At 44.6% G+C, this 14,665-nt stretch overlaps 1 protein-coding gene across 1 annotated transcript in view; it reads right to left on the bottom strand.

The window, feature by feature from the left end:
• ADAMTSL3 (ADAMTS like 3) overlaps positions 1-14,665 on the bottom strand; it is a 730,739-nt gene that overhangs the window by 84,714 nt on the left and 631,360 nt on the right. The window contains exons 22-23 of the mRNA XM_082255626.1: positions 7,735-7,862; positions 6,214-6,342 (exon numbers count right to left, since the gene is read on the bottom strand). Of these exons, the coding sequence (XP_082111752.1) occupies positions 6,214-6,342; positions 7,735-7,862 (257 nt within the window). The remainder of the gene's footprint in view (positions 1-6,213; positions 6,343-7,734; positions 7,863-14,665) is intronic.

Genomic DNA, 14,665 nt, shown 5'->3' with positions numbered 1-14,665 from the left:
CCGGTGAGACCAAGTAAGTCTCCTTCTCCCAGCTGCATGCATCTCCAGATTCCGGGACCTTCCCCAACTCACCTAGTCCTCTCTGTGTCTTTGCAGGTTTCGGAAGGGGAAGTCAAGCTGCCAGCCATCATTGACTCCGGAGCCTGCAGTTGCTTCCTGGATATCTCTCTAGCAAAGGCCCTTCATATCCCGCTTCAGACTAAAGGCCACAAACTTGAGATCCACCTTGCAGATGGCACCACGCCCAGATCAGGGCCCATTACCCAGGAGACCCTACCTATCCTTTCCACAACTGGCCCCAACCATCAGGAATTTCTTCACTTTGATGTTCTTCCTTCACCCATGTTTCCCATAATTTTGGGAATTCCTTGGTTACGGGTACATAACCCACAGATAGACTGGCTCAAGGGGGAGGTTTCCTTTAAATCAATGTACTGCCTCCAACACTGTATGCCATCTGGAACCCCGCAGTCTACAAGCTGTCTCTCCATTCAGCCGGTCTCTAATGCCAGCCAAGAGGTCCCTTTGGTCTATCACGACTTTCTGGATGTCTTTGACAAGAAAAAAGCGGACGCACTACCACCTCACCGTCCCTATGATTGCCCAATTGAACTGTTGCCCGGTGCAGAAATTCCCTTTGGGCGTATCTTTCCACTTTCAGAAACAGAACTTGAAGCCTTACGTCAATATATTGATGAGAACCTCAAGAAGGGATTTATTCATCCTTCTTCTTCCCCGGCAGGAGCTGGGATCTTCTTCGTGGAGAAGAAGGATCACACTCTCAGGCCATGTGTGGATTACAGGGACCTAAATAAAATTACCATTAAAAATCGGTACCCTCTTCCCCTCGTTCCCGAACTCTTTCAAAGGTTCCGTACCGCCCGAGTTTTCACCAAACTAGACTTGCGAGGGGCCTACAACCTGGTACGTATCCGCGAGGTTGACGAGTGGAAAACTGCCTTTCGAACCCGCTTCGGGCACTACGAATACCTTGTCATGCCCTTCGGGCTGTGTAACGCCCCAGCCACTTTTCAACACCTAGTGAATGATATCTTCAGAGAATTTTTGGACAATTTTCTCATTGTTTACTTGGATGATATCCTAATTTTTTCTGCCACCTTGGAACTGCACAGAATGCACGTAAGGAAGGTACTGGCTACTCTCAGGAAACACGAACTTTATGCAAAATCAGAAAAGTGTGAATTCGAAAAATCGTCTATACAATTCCTGGGCTTGATCATCTCAACAGATGGAGTGGCAATGGATCCCCAAAAAGTATCTGCCATCCTGGAGTGGCCTGCCCCCACAGACAAGAAAGGCATCCAAAGGTTTGTGGGTTTTGCAAACTTCTACCGGAGATTCATCAAAGACTTTTCTCGCATCATTGCTCCCATTACCCAAATGACCCGGCAACACTCCCATTTTCAATGGTCCTCAGCAGCTCAGATGGCATTTGACAAGCTCAAAGCCCTGTTTACCTGTGCCCCTGTGTTACAACATCCAGATCCAGCCTTGCCTTACGTCCTAGAGGTCGATGCTTCGGAAGTGGCCACAGGAGCAGTTCTCTCCCAATGCCAAGGACCCAAGGCGATGCTTCACCCAGTTGCTTTTTTCTCCCGGAAGCGCAGCCAACCTGAAAGGAATTACGATGTGGGTGATCGGGAACTGCTGGCCATTAAGGCTGCTTTTGAAGAATGGCGGTATCTGTTAGAAGGTGCAGCACATCCGATAATGATATTCACCGACCACAAAAATCTTGAATATCTCAGATTGGCCAAACGTTTGAGACCTCGACAAGCCAGATGGGCATTATTTTTCTCAAGATTCAATTTTCATCTCACGTACCGTCCGGGCTCCAAGAACGGGAAGGCAGACGCTCTCTCACGGATGTTCCCTGAAACCCCTGTGGATGCCAATCCCAGCACTATCCTGTCCTCCCAAAATTTTCTCCTAATGCAACCAGATCTTAGGTCTACCCTGGAATCAGCCTCTGCCCAATGTTCCGTTCCTGAGATCCCTTCACTCGAGAAACGAGGAAAACTTTTTTGGCACAAGGATAAGATCTTTGTGCCTCAGGAAACCAGACTCGCAGTCTTTAAAACTTGCCATGATCATCAACTAGCTGGCCACTTCGGGGTCCGCAAAACTCTGGAATTAATCCAACGAGCCTATTGGTGGCCAAACTTAAGGCAAGACTGTCAAAATTATGTGAGCTCCTGTACAACCTGCCTTCGTAACAAGGGCAGCCACGTCCAAGCCTGGGGTCTACTAAGACCACTTCCTGTCCCAAGTCGGCCATGGGAAATGTTGTCTATGGACTTCATAGTAGAGCTACCCTCTTCAGATGGATTCTCAACAATCATGGTGGTGGTGGATCGCCTATCAAAAATGGCCCACTTTTTGCCCATGATAGGTACTCCTTCGGCCATGGACACAGCACACACCTTTGTGAAGGAAATCTTAAGGCTACATGGTCTACCCAGCAGCATCGTGTCCGATCGTGGGGTAAAATTTACCTCCAGATTCTGGAGGGCCCTCTGTAAGGTCTTGAACATCCAGGTCTGTTTGTCTTCAGCCTACCACCCTCAAACTAACGGCCAAACTGAAAGGACTAACCAGACCTTGGAGCAATACCTCCGCTGCTTTTCCACCTTTTCCCAGGACAACTGGGCAGCCTTACTTCCGTGTGCAGAATTCGCATATAACAATTCCATCCATGCCTCCACTCATCAGTCGCCATTCTGGGCGAACTATGGATTCCACCCATCTTCTTTGCCTACACCTATGCCCGAAGCTACGGTACCTGCCGTCCAAGATAGGGTAGCTCTCATACAAGAAAACTTCCTACTCTTACAGAAAACCTTGCAAAAAGCACAAATGGATTACAAAGAATTCTATGACAAGAGGAAGAAGGACAGTCCAGCTCTGAAGGTAGGAGACAAGGTGTGGCTCTCCACAGTTAACCTTAAGTTGTCCTGCCCATCCAAAAAGCTGGGTCCGAAGTTCATTGGCCCCTTTCCGATCAAAAGGATGATCAATCCCGTGGCCTTTGAACTCTGTCTCCCAAACACATACAGGATTCACCTAGTCTTCCACGTTTCTCTGCTGAAGCCTGCAAATCCTGGCCCCTTTTCTGGAAGAGATGACTTGCCTCCACCTCCTGTTACGGTAGATGGAGAAACTGAGTACGAGGTTGAATCCATCATGGATTGCCGGAAAAGAGGAAGGCAGGTCCAGTATCTAATAAAATGGAAAGGCTATGCACCAGAGGAAAGTTCGTGGGAACCGGCGAAAAACATACACGCTCCCAGACTCCTGCGAGAATTCTTCAACAGATTCCCTGAAAAGCGATCTTACTTGAGCATCCGGAGGCTGCCCCTCGGGGGGGGGGGAGGGGCACTGTCAGGGTACTACCAACATCTTGGCCAATCAGCGAATTCGCGCATTGGCGCGAATGCGCTTGCGCGCCAAATCTCGGGCAAACGCAGTCCGGAATGTGCGTGCGCCAATGCGCATGCGCACACGCAAGTGCGTAATGGCGCTTGGCGCCAAACGGCCTATTTAAAGCCAGCAATCACAACAACTAGTTGCTGGATGATCAACAGCCTCCCGTGTTCCCTGTGCCCTGTAAACCTGCTGATCGTGATTTCCTGTTGCCGACCCGGACTGTTTGACGTTGTTTCTCCTGGCTCCTGACCCCTTGGCTTTCTCTTGGATTCCTGCTTGTCTTCTCCAATACTTGACCCCGGCTTGGCTCCTGACTTCTCTCCAGCATTCTCCCTGTCTGTTCCCGTTGCACCTTGCTACTGCCCGGCTTGCCAAAGTGTTCCGGACCTGCTTGGAACTTCACAACAAGCTCTGTTCCTGCTTCAATATGGTCATCCCAACCGGCAACCCGTGCTACTTTGGGCACAGCACTCCCTGTCCCACTTCCAGGGGTGCTCTGCACCTAGCCGCAAGGGGGAGCCCTCTCTACACTCCGGCTTCGGATCAGGTACGTGACAATGCTTGTGTATCTATCTGTACATTTATATGTATACAGTATGTTCTGTATATATATATATATATATATATATATATATATATATATATATATACACACACACAGTATACATACAGTACCTATATTTGTCTAAGAGAAAAAAGCAAGGTAATAGTTGTGTTTCATGCATGAGAAAGGGCTGGCCACATTTGAAACACTTTTGTATGTTTATTTTTTTTCTAATATTGTAGAGTGCTGCACCCCTTGGATCTTTTTTTTTGGTCTATATAATGGCTGGTTGGGACAGCCTGGTTGCATTGCGCTGAAGATTGTGTCCAGGTACAATTTATCTTAGGCCTCATTCACACAGGTGTACTTAAAGCGTTATTACTCCAACACTTCATATTCCTGATATGTGCCTGCTGTACCATGTACTTGTATGAGAAAGTGTCCTGTTCTCTTTGTATTGCTTCCTTTGTGTGAAATACCTGGTGTTCCTGCCATTCCCTTTGTTATCCTTTTAAAAACTGACTACAATAAACAGGAGAGCACAACGTGGTCAGTTCTTTAGCTATTCTGGAAACTCAGTGTACTTTCCTCCAATGATCAGGCTTGTCCTGACATGCCTCTGCTGCACAGCCATTCACTGGGAAGCTCAGTGTGCTGTTGCTTCTCCTCCTCCCCAGCTCTTATGCAGCTGAGAACAAAGGGAATATTATAATGTTTTTTTTAATATCTATACTAAAATGTTTTGCCTTTCATTTCTATTTTAAACTGAATGGGTAGTCTTAAAAAGTGATCATTTACAATCAATTTAAGCATACACCAGTGCGAGGACCCTGTTTGCCCCCACTGAATGCACAGGTGTTCCTTGTATCTGTGTGCAGGCAGTTCCCAAGCTCTTTACAATTTGTGTGGGTGTGGGTACACACACACACCTGCCTATTAATGGACCTACTGCAGGTTGGCGGCAAAATTAACTCAAGACAAAACTATTTGAATATAGTGGAGAAGGAATAGACTAGAGCATTTGCCAGTTTTTTGTATTGTTGCCTGTGTTACTGTTGGTAAAATTCAACACCCATCAATCAACAAAGCTAGAAAAATATAAATTTAAAAGAAGTGAAAGATACCATCATTGCCCCAAACTTTTGGTACATTTCCTACTACCTCTGTCTTACTCAAATGGGACACAGACAGTAGTAAAAACTACTTCTAATTATTTTTCACATCAGTCATGGCAATTAAAAAAAAAAAAAAAAAAGGCATACACAGTATATACACTATATTGTCAAAAGTATTGGGTCACCTGCCTTTACATGCATATAAACTTTAATGGCATTCCAGTCTTAGTCCGTTGCGTATAATATTGTGTTGGCCCACCCTTTGCAGCTATAACAGTTTCAACTCTTCTGGGAAGGCTTTCCATAAGGTTTAGGAGCGTGTCTATGGGAATGTTTGACCATTCTTCCAGAAGTGCAATTGTGAGTTCAGGCACTGATGTGGACCAGAAGGCCTGGCTCGCAGTCTCTGCTCGAATTCATCCCAAAGGTGTTCTGTCGGGTTGAGGTCAGGACCTTGCTTTTTACACTGGTCCAAATCACTTGGTGGAGGGGTGATTATGGTGTGGGGTTGTTTTTCAGGGGTTAGTTCCAGTGAACTCCTAAGGAACTCTTAAGGAATCAGCATACCAAGACATTTGTGGACAATTTCAACTTTGCTCCCTTTGTGGGAGCAGTTTGGCGATGGCCCCTTCCTGTTCCAACATGACTGCGCACCAGAGACCAGAGCAAGGTCCATAAAGACATGGATGAGTGAGTTTGGGGTAGAGGAACTTGACTGGTCTGCACAGAGTCCTGACTTCAACCCAATAGAACACCTTTTGGGATGAAATAGAGGGCAGACTACGAGCCAGGCCTTCTTGTTCAACGTTAGTGCCTGACTTCACAAATACGCTTGTAGAAGAATGGTCAAAGATTCCTATAGACACACTCACACTCCTAAGCTTTGCAGACACCCTTCCCAGAAGATTTGAAGCTGTTATAGCGTCCAAGTACTTTTGACAATATAGTGTATAGACACGTTTCCAATGCAGATTAAAATATACAACTTTTTTCTGTATAAAAACATTTCACTGTTTATGGTAATGCCAGTGAAAGGAATGTTTGATTCCCCTTTGAGAACTATCTGATGAACCGATATATATTGACAAATCAGCTAGCATGTATTACCTTTTACAGGGCAATCCAGGGTCACATTCAGTCCTGTTCTGGTCACCAAATTGTCTCCCACAATGGCCAATATGCTGTCTCTGTTCAAGCTGGTGATGTTCCTTCTCAAGGTCTGGATGACAGGTGCTTCTTTATTTTAAAGCAAGAAAGATATGAGTACTGTTTTATGAATGTTATTGTATGTTATGTCATTGAAATAAAAAGTCTCACAATGAGAATACGTAGGGCCATTTTAGCTTGATAAAAATAAGTATGGGTTAGTTAATGACAAAGAGGTTTTGGTGGGTAAGTGGCATAGAGTCAGGTGGCAAAGTGCCTTGCAATTGATGAAGAAACCTTCTTCAGTGCACAAAAAACAAAATCTGGTGTTAAATGAGGAACGGAATAATATATTTAGGACACTGCTAGAAAGGTGACACAGCTTTATTTATAGAAAGAAACAATGCCAGTACCTATATATGGGATGAATATTATCTAAAAATGTAAAGTAGACCATGTTTACGGAAACTGTTCTGTATAAGTTGCCAGGTATGGATGGATGTTGCAGGTCATGGATGCTGTAAGTCATAGGAGGGTCACATGTGCATATTACAAGATATATACTTCTAGTACTAGTTTTCCCTTACAAAAACATTTGGCATGTGTGCTGAACTTCTTTGTAGGCAGAGTTGTATAAAGTACTCGAAACCCGTACTTGAGTTAAAGTACAAGTGCTTGAACAAAAAGTGACTTGAGTAGAAGTGGAAGTGCTCAATCAAAAAGTGACTTGAGTAGAAGTACTAAAGTATTCAACATTTTTTGTACTTAAGTATTGCAAGTAGTTTTTTTTTTTTAATTTTGCTACTTAAGTACTGAAAGTAAAAGTACCAGTAGTTTTGAAAAAAAAATTGCTACTCAAGTACTGAAAGTAAAAGTACAAGTACTGTGTTATGTAGGTATTAAAGAAAGAAGTCAAAAGTTTGAACATCATATTGTTTTTTATTATTTCAAATGCAGCTTTTATTTATACATACATTAGCATTTATTTTCGTATGCGCTGATAATACACATGTTTTGAACTTCATGAAACCTGCCATCTACTGTTTTGGCAGTGGTAATTTTTATAATTGTAACGAGTAACTATGCAGCACAAAAAAAAAAATATTGGAGTAGAAGTATTGAAATCATCGAAAAAATGTAGTGAAGTAAAAGTGGAAGTAGGAGAAAGAAATTCTACTCCAGGAAAGTACAGATACCGCCTTTCGGTACTTAAGTACAGTAGTGAAGTAGTTCTACTTAGTTACTATACATCTCTGTTTGTAGGTCATGACTTTGGCCATTGATGTGGATGGCTAGATTTTTTGCAGATGGCACTGTTCATAGCTGTGGACAAATAGGGCACAGCATCCTTCCCAGTTCAACCTCAATCAAATTTATACAAAATCAACTAGAAAATCTTTAAAACATTTTCTAAAGTAGATTTTGATAGTAAACCATATTTTAGCTCAGCAGTAATATAGTTATATCTAGTGGCCAACTTACCTGCAAAGTATAAGTATGAATATTCCATATCAGACCCTTGGCCATTAACAGCTGTACACTGATACAAGCCCGTATCTTCCACCGTTGGATTTTCTATAAGAAGTGTTCTACTGTTCTCTACAGAAATTCTATGGAAAAGCAAAAACATGATGTATTCACTTGGTTAACAAGGAACTAGTAGATGACAATTTGGTTCTAATTGCTGAAACTTCAAAACTTCATAAATACAGGGAAGAACAAAAAATAAAGAACAAAAAATAGTGAAAATCATTCAATATTTTGGGCTAACCTCCTACATGGATAATAGAAATCAGTGTAAACTTGCTATATTAACTAATTCATTTTAGCTTGTGCATGTGAGGGTAAAGCTCATCAATCACGTTGTCAGGTTTACCATCTTATCAGAGAATCTTGTGCATTGAGGGAAGAATTAGGAGTAGTGTAAGTCTTTTGGGGCTCGCAGCCAGGGCTTTTTTTCAGTGGGAACGCGGGGGAACGCAGTTCCGGCACCTCTAGTCTGAATGTACACAATGGCAAAGGGGTGCTGGGACCAGTGGGGTGAGCTGAAGGGCCTATTGATGCTGGCTGCTGGGGATCTATTGTTTCAGGGGTGAATCTATTGTTGCTGGCGGGCATTTTGTTGTGGGTGGGACTTTTTTTGCAGTGGAAGATTTATTGTTGCTTAGGGGAACTATTGTTGCTGGAGGGCTATTGTTGGGGGGGGGGCTACTCTTGCAAGGGGAGGATTTATTGGGGGGGGGATTGTTGCAGGGGAGGATTTATTGTTGCTGGGGGGCTAGTTTTGTTGGGAGTCTATTGTTGCTGATTGCAGGGGATCTATTTTACTGTTTTTTTTCTATTGTGGCAGGAGAAGATTTATTGCTGCTGGGGGGATCTATTGTTGGGGGGGGGGTCTATTGTTGCTGATTCCAGGGGATCTATTTTACTGCTTTTCTAGTTATCATTAACAAATTCCATACAAGTTACCTAGAACCACAACATGATACTTGGTTCTGTTTTCTCTAAAAGGGGGTACTGGGAGGTGGGCAGAGGGTGGAACCAAAGAACAGTGCTCGGAGGTGGGTAGGGAGTAGAGAAAAGGGGTGACTCAGAAGAGGGGAGTACCTGCACCTATTCTCGGAGAAAAAAAAGCCCTGCTCACAGCTATCATCGAGGTGCTGCTACTATTGAGATTATTGGTAAAGAATCATGTGTCTCCTCGTATACGTGGTATCCAAATGACTGGTAGTTTTAGCAGAAGAGACTGCAAACCCTTGATACAGTGCCTTTCTGTGGAATAGATTAAAAGATATTGGTGTTTCTCACTGGTGTTTCACTTATATAAATGTTGGTGAATGGTCTGCATGGTTTTGTCAGTTTTGCCAGATGAGCAAACATCAATAAAGACAATTATTTTTAATTAATTAATAATAAAAGATTATTTACTGTGGAGCTATTCACCAGTTGCTCCAGCATCCATCATTTGGGTGTACGTTGGTCTGGTGTGTGATAAATAAATCTTTATGATTTGGTGAAATAAGAGTAGAGCTACCCTCGCAGGAGCTGCTTGGGTTATTGGTGCTTGAGCTTCCCAATGATTAATCCACAGCCAGTCACAGGGTATTTGCAACAACATTAGCAAGCTTCAAGTAGTTGATTATTTTCCTCAACAGCTGTTCGGGCACAGCAGCTGTGAAAGAACTGGTATTCTTCTTTCCTTTTTCACAGGCTCCAAGCACAGTAGCCTCTGAACTCAAGGAAAGTTTCTTAACAGCCAAAAGTTCAGCTAGAGTAGATTGCAACAACCTGAGCAGGACTTAACAGTAGAAATCTAGGTGCAGTATCTGGATCATTTTCATGTCAGGGCCCCAGATGTTACTGCACCTTATCAGACTTTTCTTTCCAGCATATTTTACCACTACTCAGTCAATGTGAATGGATTTTTCCAGACTCAAGTTTTCCCTCACTGACAGGAACTCTTCCCTGAGCTGGGGTGTGGACTTGTTGCGATAAGGCTTTGGGATGTCCATGAAGTCCCAGACTGCTACCTCACACCCTTAAACTCTCTTGGCTTCTATCTCCTTCATGATCTCTCTGGGAGCATAGGGATAGTCGTACCCATAATCTATGGCTACCTTCTTCTGCACAAACCTCTGAAAGCGCATACATATTCTGCCTTATTTATCAGCAAGGTAAAGGTCTCGTTCTGAGCTCGAGCATGAGCATAAGTGCAAGGAGGGGATAGATCAGGAGCTATTTTTGCATAGGCCTCACAGAATCCTAAATTTTTTGGCACGTCGTATGAGAATGGTCTCTTTCGCACCATCCTCATTGCACAGGTCAGTGTATGGAGAATCCTCTCTGTCTTCAGCCCCTCAGTCCCTCTCTGTGATGACTTCTGACCCCCCACTCTCTGATCCCTTTCTCTATGGACCTGAAGAAGCACTCAAAACTGGGTGACCTCACATCAATGATTCCCGGCCTCTCCTCGCCCAAGGAACTTGTAGACTCCGGCCTCTGGATCCACTGGGTCCCCTCAGCCCCTTTAGGAACCAGATGACTTGCTGCGGCTACAGCCGATGATTGCTGCTGCTGATGCCCAGCCCTGACCAGCTGGGTGCTCCCTGGTTTAGCAGACGGTGGTGTGGGTGTAGGCCACTGGTCCAGGCTCCAGCAGTGCCCTCAATGAATATCTGTCTCCCCCAGGAGCAGTAGCGACAGTAGACTTTGGCGTCTCAGTAGTGAGTCCTGTCTCCCAAGTCACATACAGGATCCTAGGCTGACAATAACTCGCCTCTAATTTCAGCAGCATTTCTCTGCATTGACCACACTGACCCCAAGCATGCAGCTTTACAGTCAAATGCTGGCATCTGTCACATACCAGACAGATGTGCTCCATATCCTCCCTGCTGCACAGCACCAGACTTCGGCAGGGTGCTAACAATTCGTCGGTGTCAGTCAGTTTTCGGCTCTGCAAGTCGGTCCGCTTTCCAGGCTCCCTGCCAACTCGTGTAACAGCCCTGCGCTTTGGCATCTGCCATCTTGCTGATCCTTACACGTACCTCTCTCTCAGCTACACCTGGAGGTGGAAGTGACGTCACAACTCTTCCCCACTCCATGGATTTGCGGACAACGAGTGGCGACTTTACTGGCATCCCCAGACTAGCTGACTCTTTGGCAGTATCTCCTCCTGTTGGGCAGACCTTTCCAGCATGCTCTTTCCCGTGCTGCACCCTAACCCCTTCATTGCTGCCATTCGAACACTGCTCAGCATCAATGAACTTTACTGTAAAGCAGACATTATCCAACACAGCAGACACATGGACAGCAGTTTCATCTGTCCTCACAAGAACCTCAGCTGTACTTCTTCTCCAGTGCGCTGACTTAACTCCATCACTTATACTATGAATGTTTTGCTACTTGCGACTGTGTAGCAGACATTTTCCTCTGTAGTACATATACTGATACAACCCCTGGCGCTCATACTCTCGTGCCCTGAGTTAACTCTGCCACACTCTGGAAATGCTCTTGCACTGGTAGCTGTAAAGCAGACATTCTCCTCCATGCCATAACACTGTTCCTCTGCGATTGCAGTCCCGCAATCCACACGCCCACGCATAACAATTTCTTAGAACATGGCAATTTCTTGAACACTTTACCTGGTCGTTGCTGGTAGTAACTGCTGCGATAATTCAGAGAATAATCCTGGACTGACAAGCCCTTACAGGTAGGATACTCCAAATAAACAATTCACAGGTGAAGACAACTCTCTCAATAGCACTCTGAAGCTGATCATCAGCCGGACCATACAGCAGCTGTATGGAATGAACAAGTCCCTTTGTAGTTGAAGGAACTCAGTGAACTTTGTCTCTTCAAGACACTAGCCAGTGTTCCCTTTAGTTTACACCCAGCAGCTGATTTCTAGCACCCAGAGGGGGATCTAACGGCGCAAGTCCCAGGGATCCCCTGTGTGTGTGTGTGTGTGTGGGGGGGGGGGGGGTCTGTACTCACAAGGCTCCTGAAGCACCAATGGCAGATTTCCTCAGTAGTAGCAGACAGGATACATGGACAACCTCCCTCATTCAGTCTTCACAAGAACCATGGGTTGCAGCTTCAGTGTTTCAGGCCCTCAAGTCGACCACCTGAGGCTGCATGGCAGCCTGCACTGAAGAGGGGCAGCAGCCCCCTCCCCTCCTGGACCTCTCTCTGTAGAGGAAGACCCCGAGCCCATGTGCTGTTCAGATGTAAATACAGTTGCCCAGCATGCCTTGGGACACATCCTCTTCTAATTAGCCAGGGCTTATAGACATCCATGCTCTCTTCCACCCACTGTCCAGTACATCCAATAGCTACCAGACCAGTATGAAACTTTCAAGACAGCATGAGCAGCACCAGAATACACTGAGCAGACTCTACCAATCAATCACAGCTCTCTGTTAAGCAGACAACATATACATTTGCCTAGCTGTCTCCCTGCTAAGCAGAGAATTTAAAAACTATATACATTCACTCTAGCACCTACCTAGGAGGGCACTACGTAATATGGCTCCCCTCTCCAACTCTCTACAAGCTGCCCTTGAAAAAAATTCCTCTCTCATACTGTGTATAGTTGTGCCTCTCCCTCACTTTCCTACTCTACAATTTCTGGCACTAAGGCATACCCTGCCACCTTGTCATCCCTCCCCTCCTCATCCCTCAAGCCCCACTTGCCTGTAAGCTACAGCTGCTGGAACATTAGTGGCAATGGCTGCTCCCTACTTGCTGTCCCCTCACACTATGCTTCTGGGGTTCTTTTTCTTAGCATCCAATAACATGATTTTTTGTGCATCCTCCTGCAGTAAGTAAATGATGCTGTGCTGAAATAATTTTGCAGACTCCTCTGTGCCATTTTGCAGGGCAACAGTTTGGCTAGCTGAAAAGGTTGAGGAAGAAGAAGGTGCTATTGCAGCCTACTTGGAAAATGTGGAGCACTGTAACTAGGAAAAGAAGCATGACCTCCTCCATGTGCTCTGGTTATATAGCACTGCCAGAAAGAAAAAGCCTGATGTAGAGCCGCTCACATCCTACTAACTGCACACAAAGAACCTCTGCTTCCCCATTTAAGTCTACCAGACAATATGAGTACAGGAGATTCCATACGTTTATTAGCAGCTATGGCAATAGGGCGATTAAGGACGTAGGGCTTAAGGGCACCTAACAATGTGGTGATTTACTGCACCAAAGTGTACTGCACAAGTATGCAATGATGTGCTGCAAACAGGTTTGCATTTTAAGCCCACCACACTGGAATTCACTGTAATGTAGCATAATACAGCCTTCAACTATCTCTCCTGGAAAACATACTGTTAGCTCTCCCTAGTCCAAGTCTCCACATACACATTGACAAAAACCTGCCTGGAATTCTGGAACAAAAGATAACCCCCATTATGTATCCTTCCAAGCCTCCTAACCACAGTTCAAAGGCCAAGAAGTGCATTATTCTTTAGAGATAAACAATTGCATGAGTTTTCCATTTTCCCAAAACCGCAAATGGCTTGAGTTCGCCTTGAACTGATGTTTTACCCAATCCCAAAGCTTACCCCTAATGGCAACCTGGGCAGAGTTTTTCATATTTCCAGTCTGGGCCTACCTGTTATTTTGAAGCCTTTTACTGTTCTTTCTTATTGTTACTGTACCAAGTCACAGTGCTCTGCAACTTTTTGTTTTAAATATTGTTGTCTTTAGGCTGAGAAGTGGAATGGCCTGTCGGTTTGCCCCAACCAATTTATATACGAGGTGTAATATATCCCCACAGAGCACTTTTTGCCTGGGTTCAGTGCGCTGCCAAAACCAAACAAAGCCTAATCTCTTAATTCTCTGATTGAATGGGGAGACTACAGAACAGAGCCGTCAATCATTAGACAGGGAATTGCAAAAGGATTCAGTGCTGGCAGAGAATGCATAGTGTGTGCCATTTTAAAGCTACCATGTGACGAGGTTAGAGGGAAGTTAGCAGAGTCTCCTGTGTGCCACTAATACAGAAAAGTACATACAATGCCAGCAGTGAAAGCCTCAACAAGGCTTGTCTAATTTTTAAGATCCATTTATGAAAATATTTGTTATAGACTTTTTGGTATTCTGCATTTAATCACATGGCTCAAGGGATTCATAACAGGGAATTCTTCCAAGCTAAAATAGGCTGAATGAAGGATGAATATAATAAAAGGAAACATGGCAAAAGTACATAAAAAATCCTCCAGAAACCTAAGTCCACAGGTCTGATGCTTGTGACTTATTGTTGCCAAGCCTAAGGATCAAGGTTGATTTCTGGTTTATGTCCCTTTTCTTCTGCTTCCCAAGTCTGGAGCTTGTTTTGAAAAGCGCAGTTTTGAAAATAGCAATCTTTGCATTTAGCATAACGAGGTTAGATTGGTAAATAGACCGAGCAAGGCTGTATGGAAAGGTACAAACGCAGTTTCAACAATCCAAGACATACAAATGATTTTTGGTCAATGACCAGGGCCGTCTATAATATCGATTGGACCCTGGGCAAATATTTTCTTGGGCCCTCCCAAATCCACGTAACAACTATTTACAGGCAGCGCGGGCTCAAGGGGCAGCTGCTTTGGACCGCACAACAATGACTGGGCCCAGGGCAGCTGCCCCTTTTGCCCTGTGTTAAAGATGGCCCTGTCAATGACACACGAAGATCCTCTGCCTCTACCTTTAAGCCTACCAGATATTATGAATACAGGGATTTCCCTAAACCTATTAGTAGCACTGGCAATAGGGGAATTAAGGATGTAGTGCTTTATTGCACTGAATAATGTGATGATTCAGAGTACCAAAGTGTATTGCACAAGTATACGATAATGTGCTGAAAAAAAGGTTAGCTTTGTTAGCGAATCCACACCGCAGTTCACTGTAATGGAGCACAATATAGCATACAACT

Source organism: Pelophylax lessonae (genome assembly GCF_965119305.1).
Source record: "Pelophylax lessonae genome assembly, chromosome: 4".
In the NCBI taxonomy this organism is placed as follows: Eukaryota; Metazoa; Chordata; class Amphibia; order Anura; family Ranidae; genus Pelophylax; species Pelophylax lessonae.
Note: the sequence above shows the minus strand (reverse complement) of the source record. Positions and strands in the feature narration are given on the sequence as shown.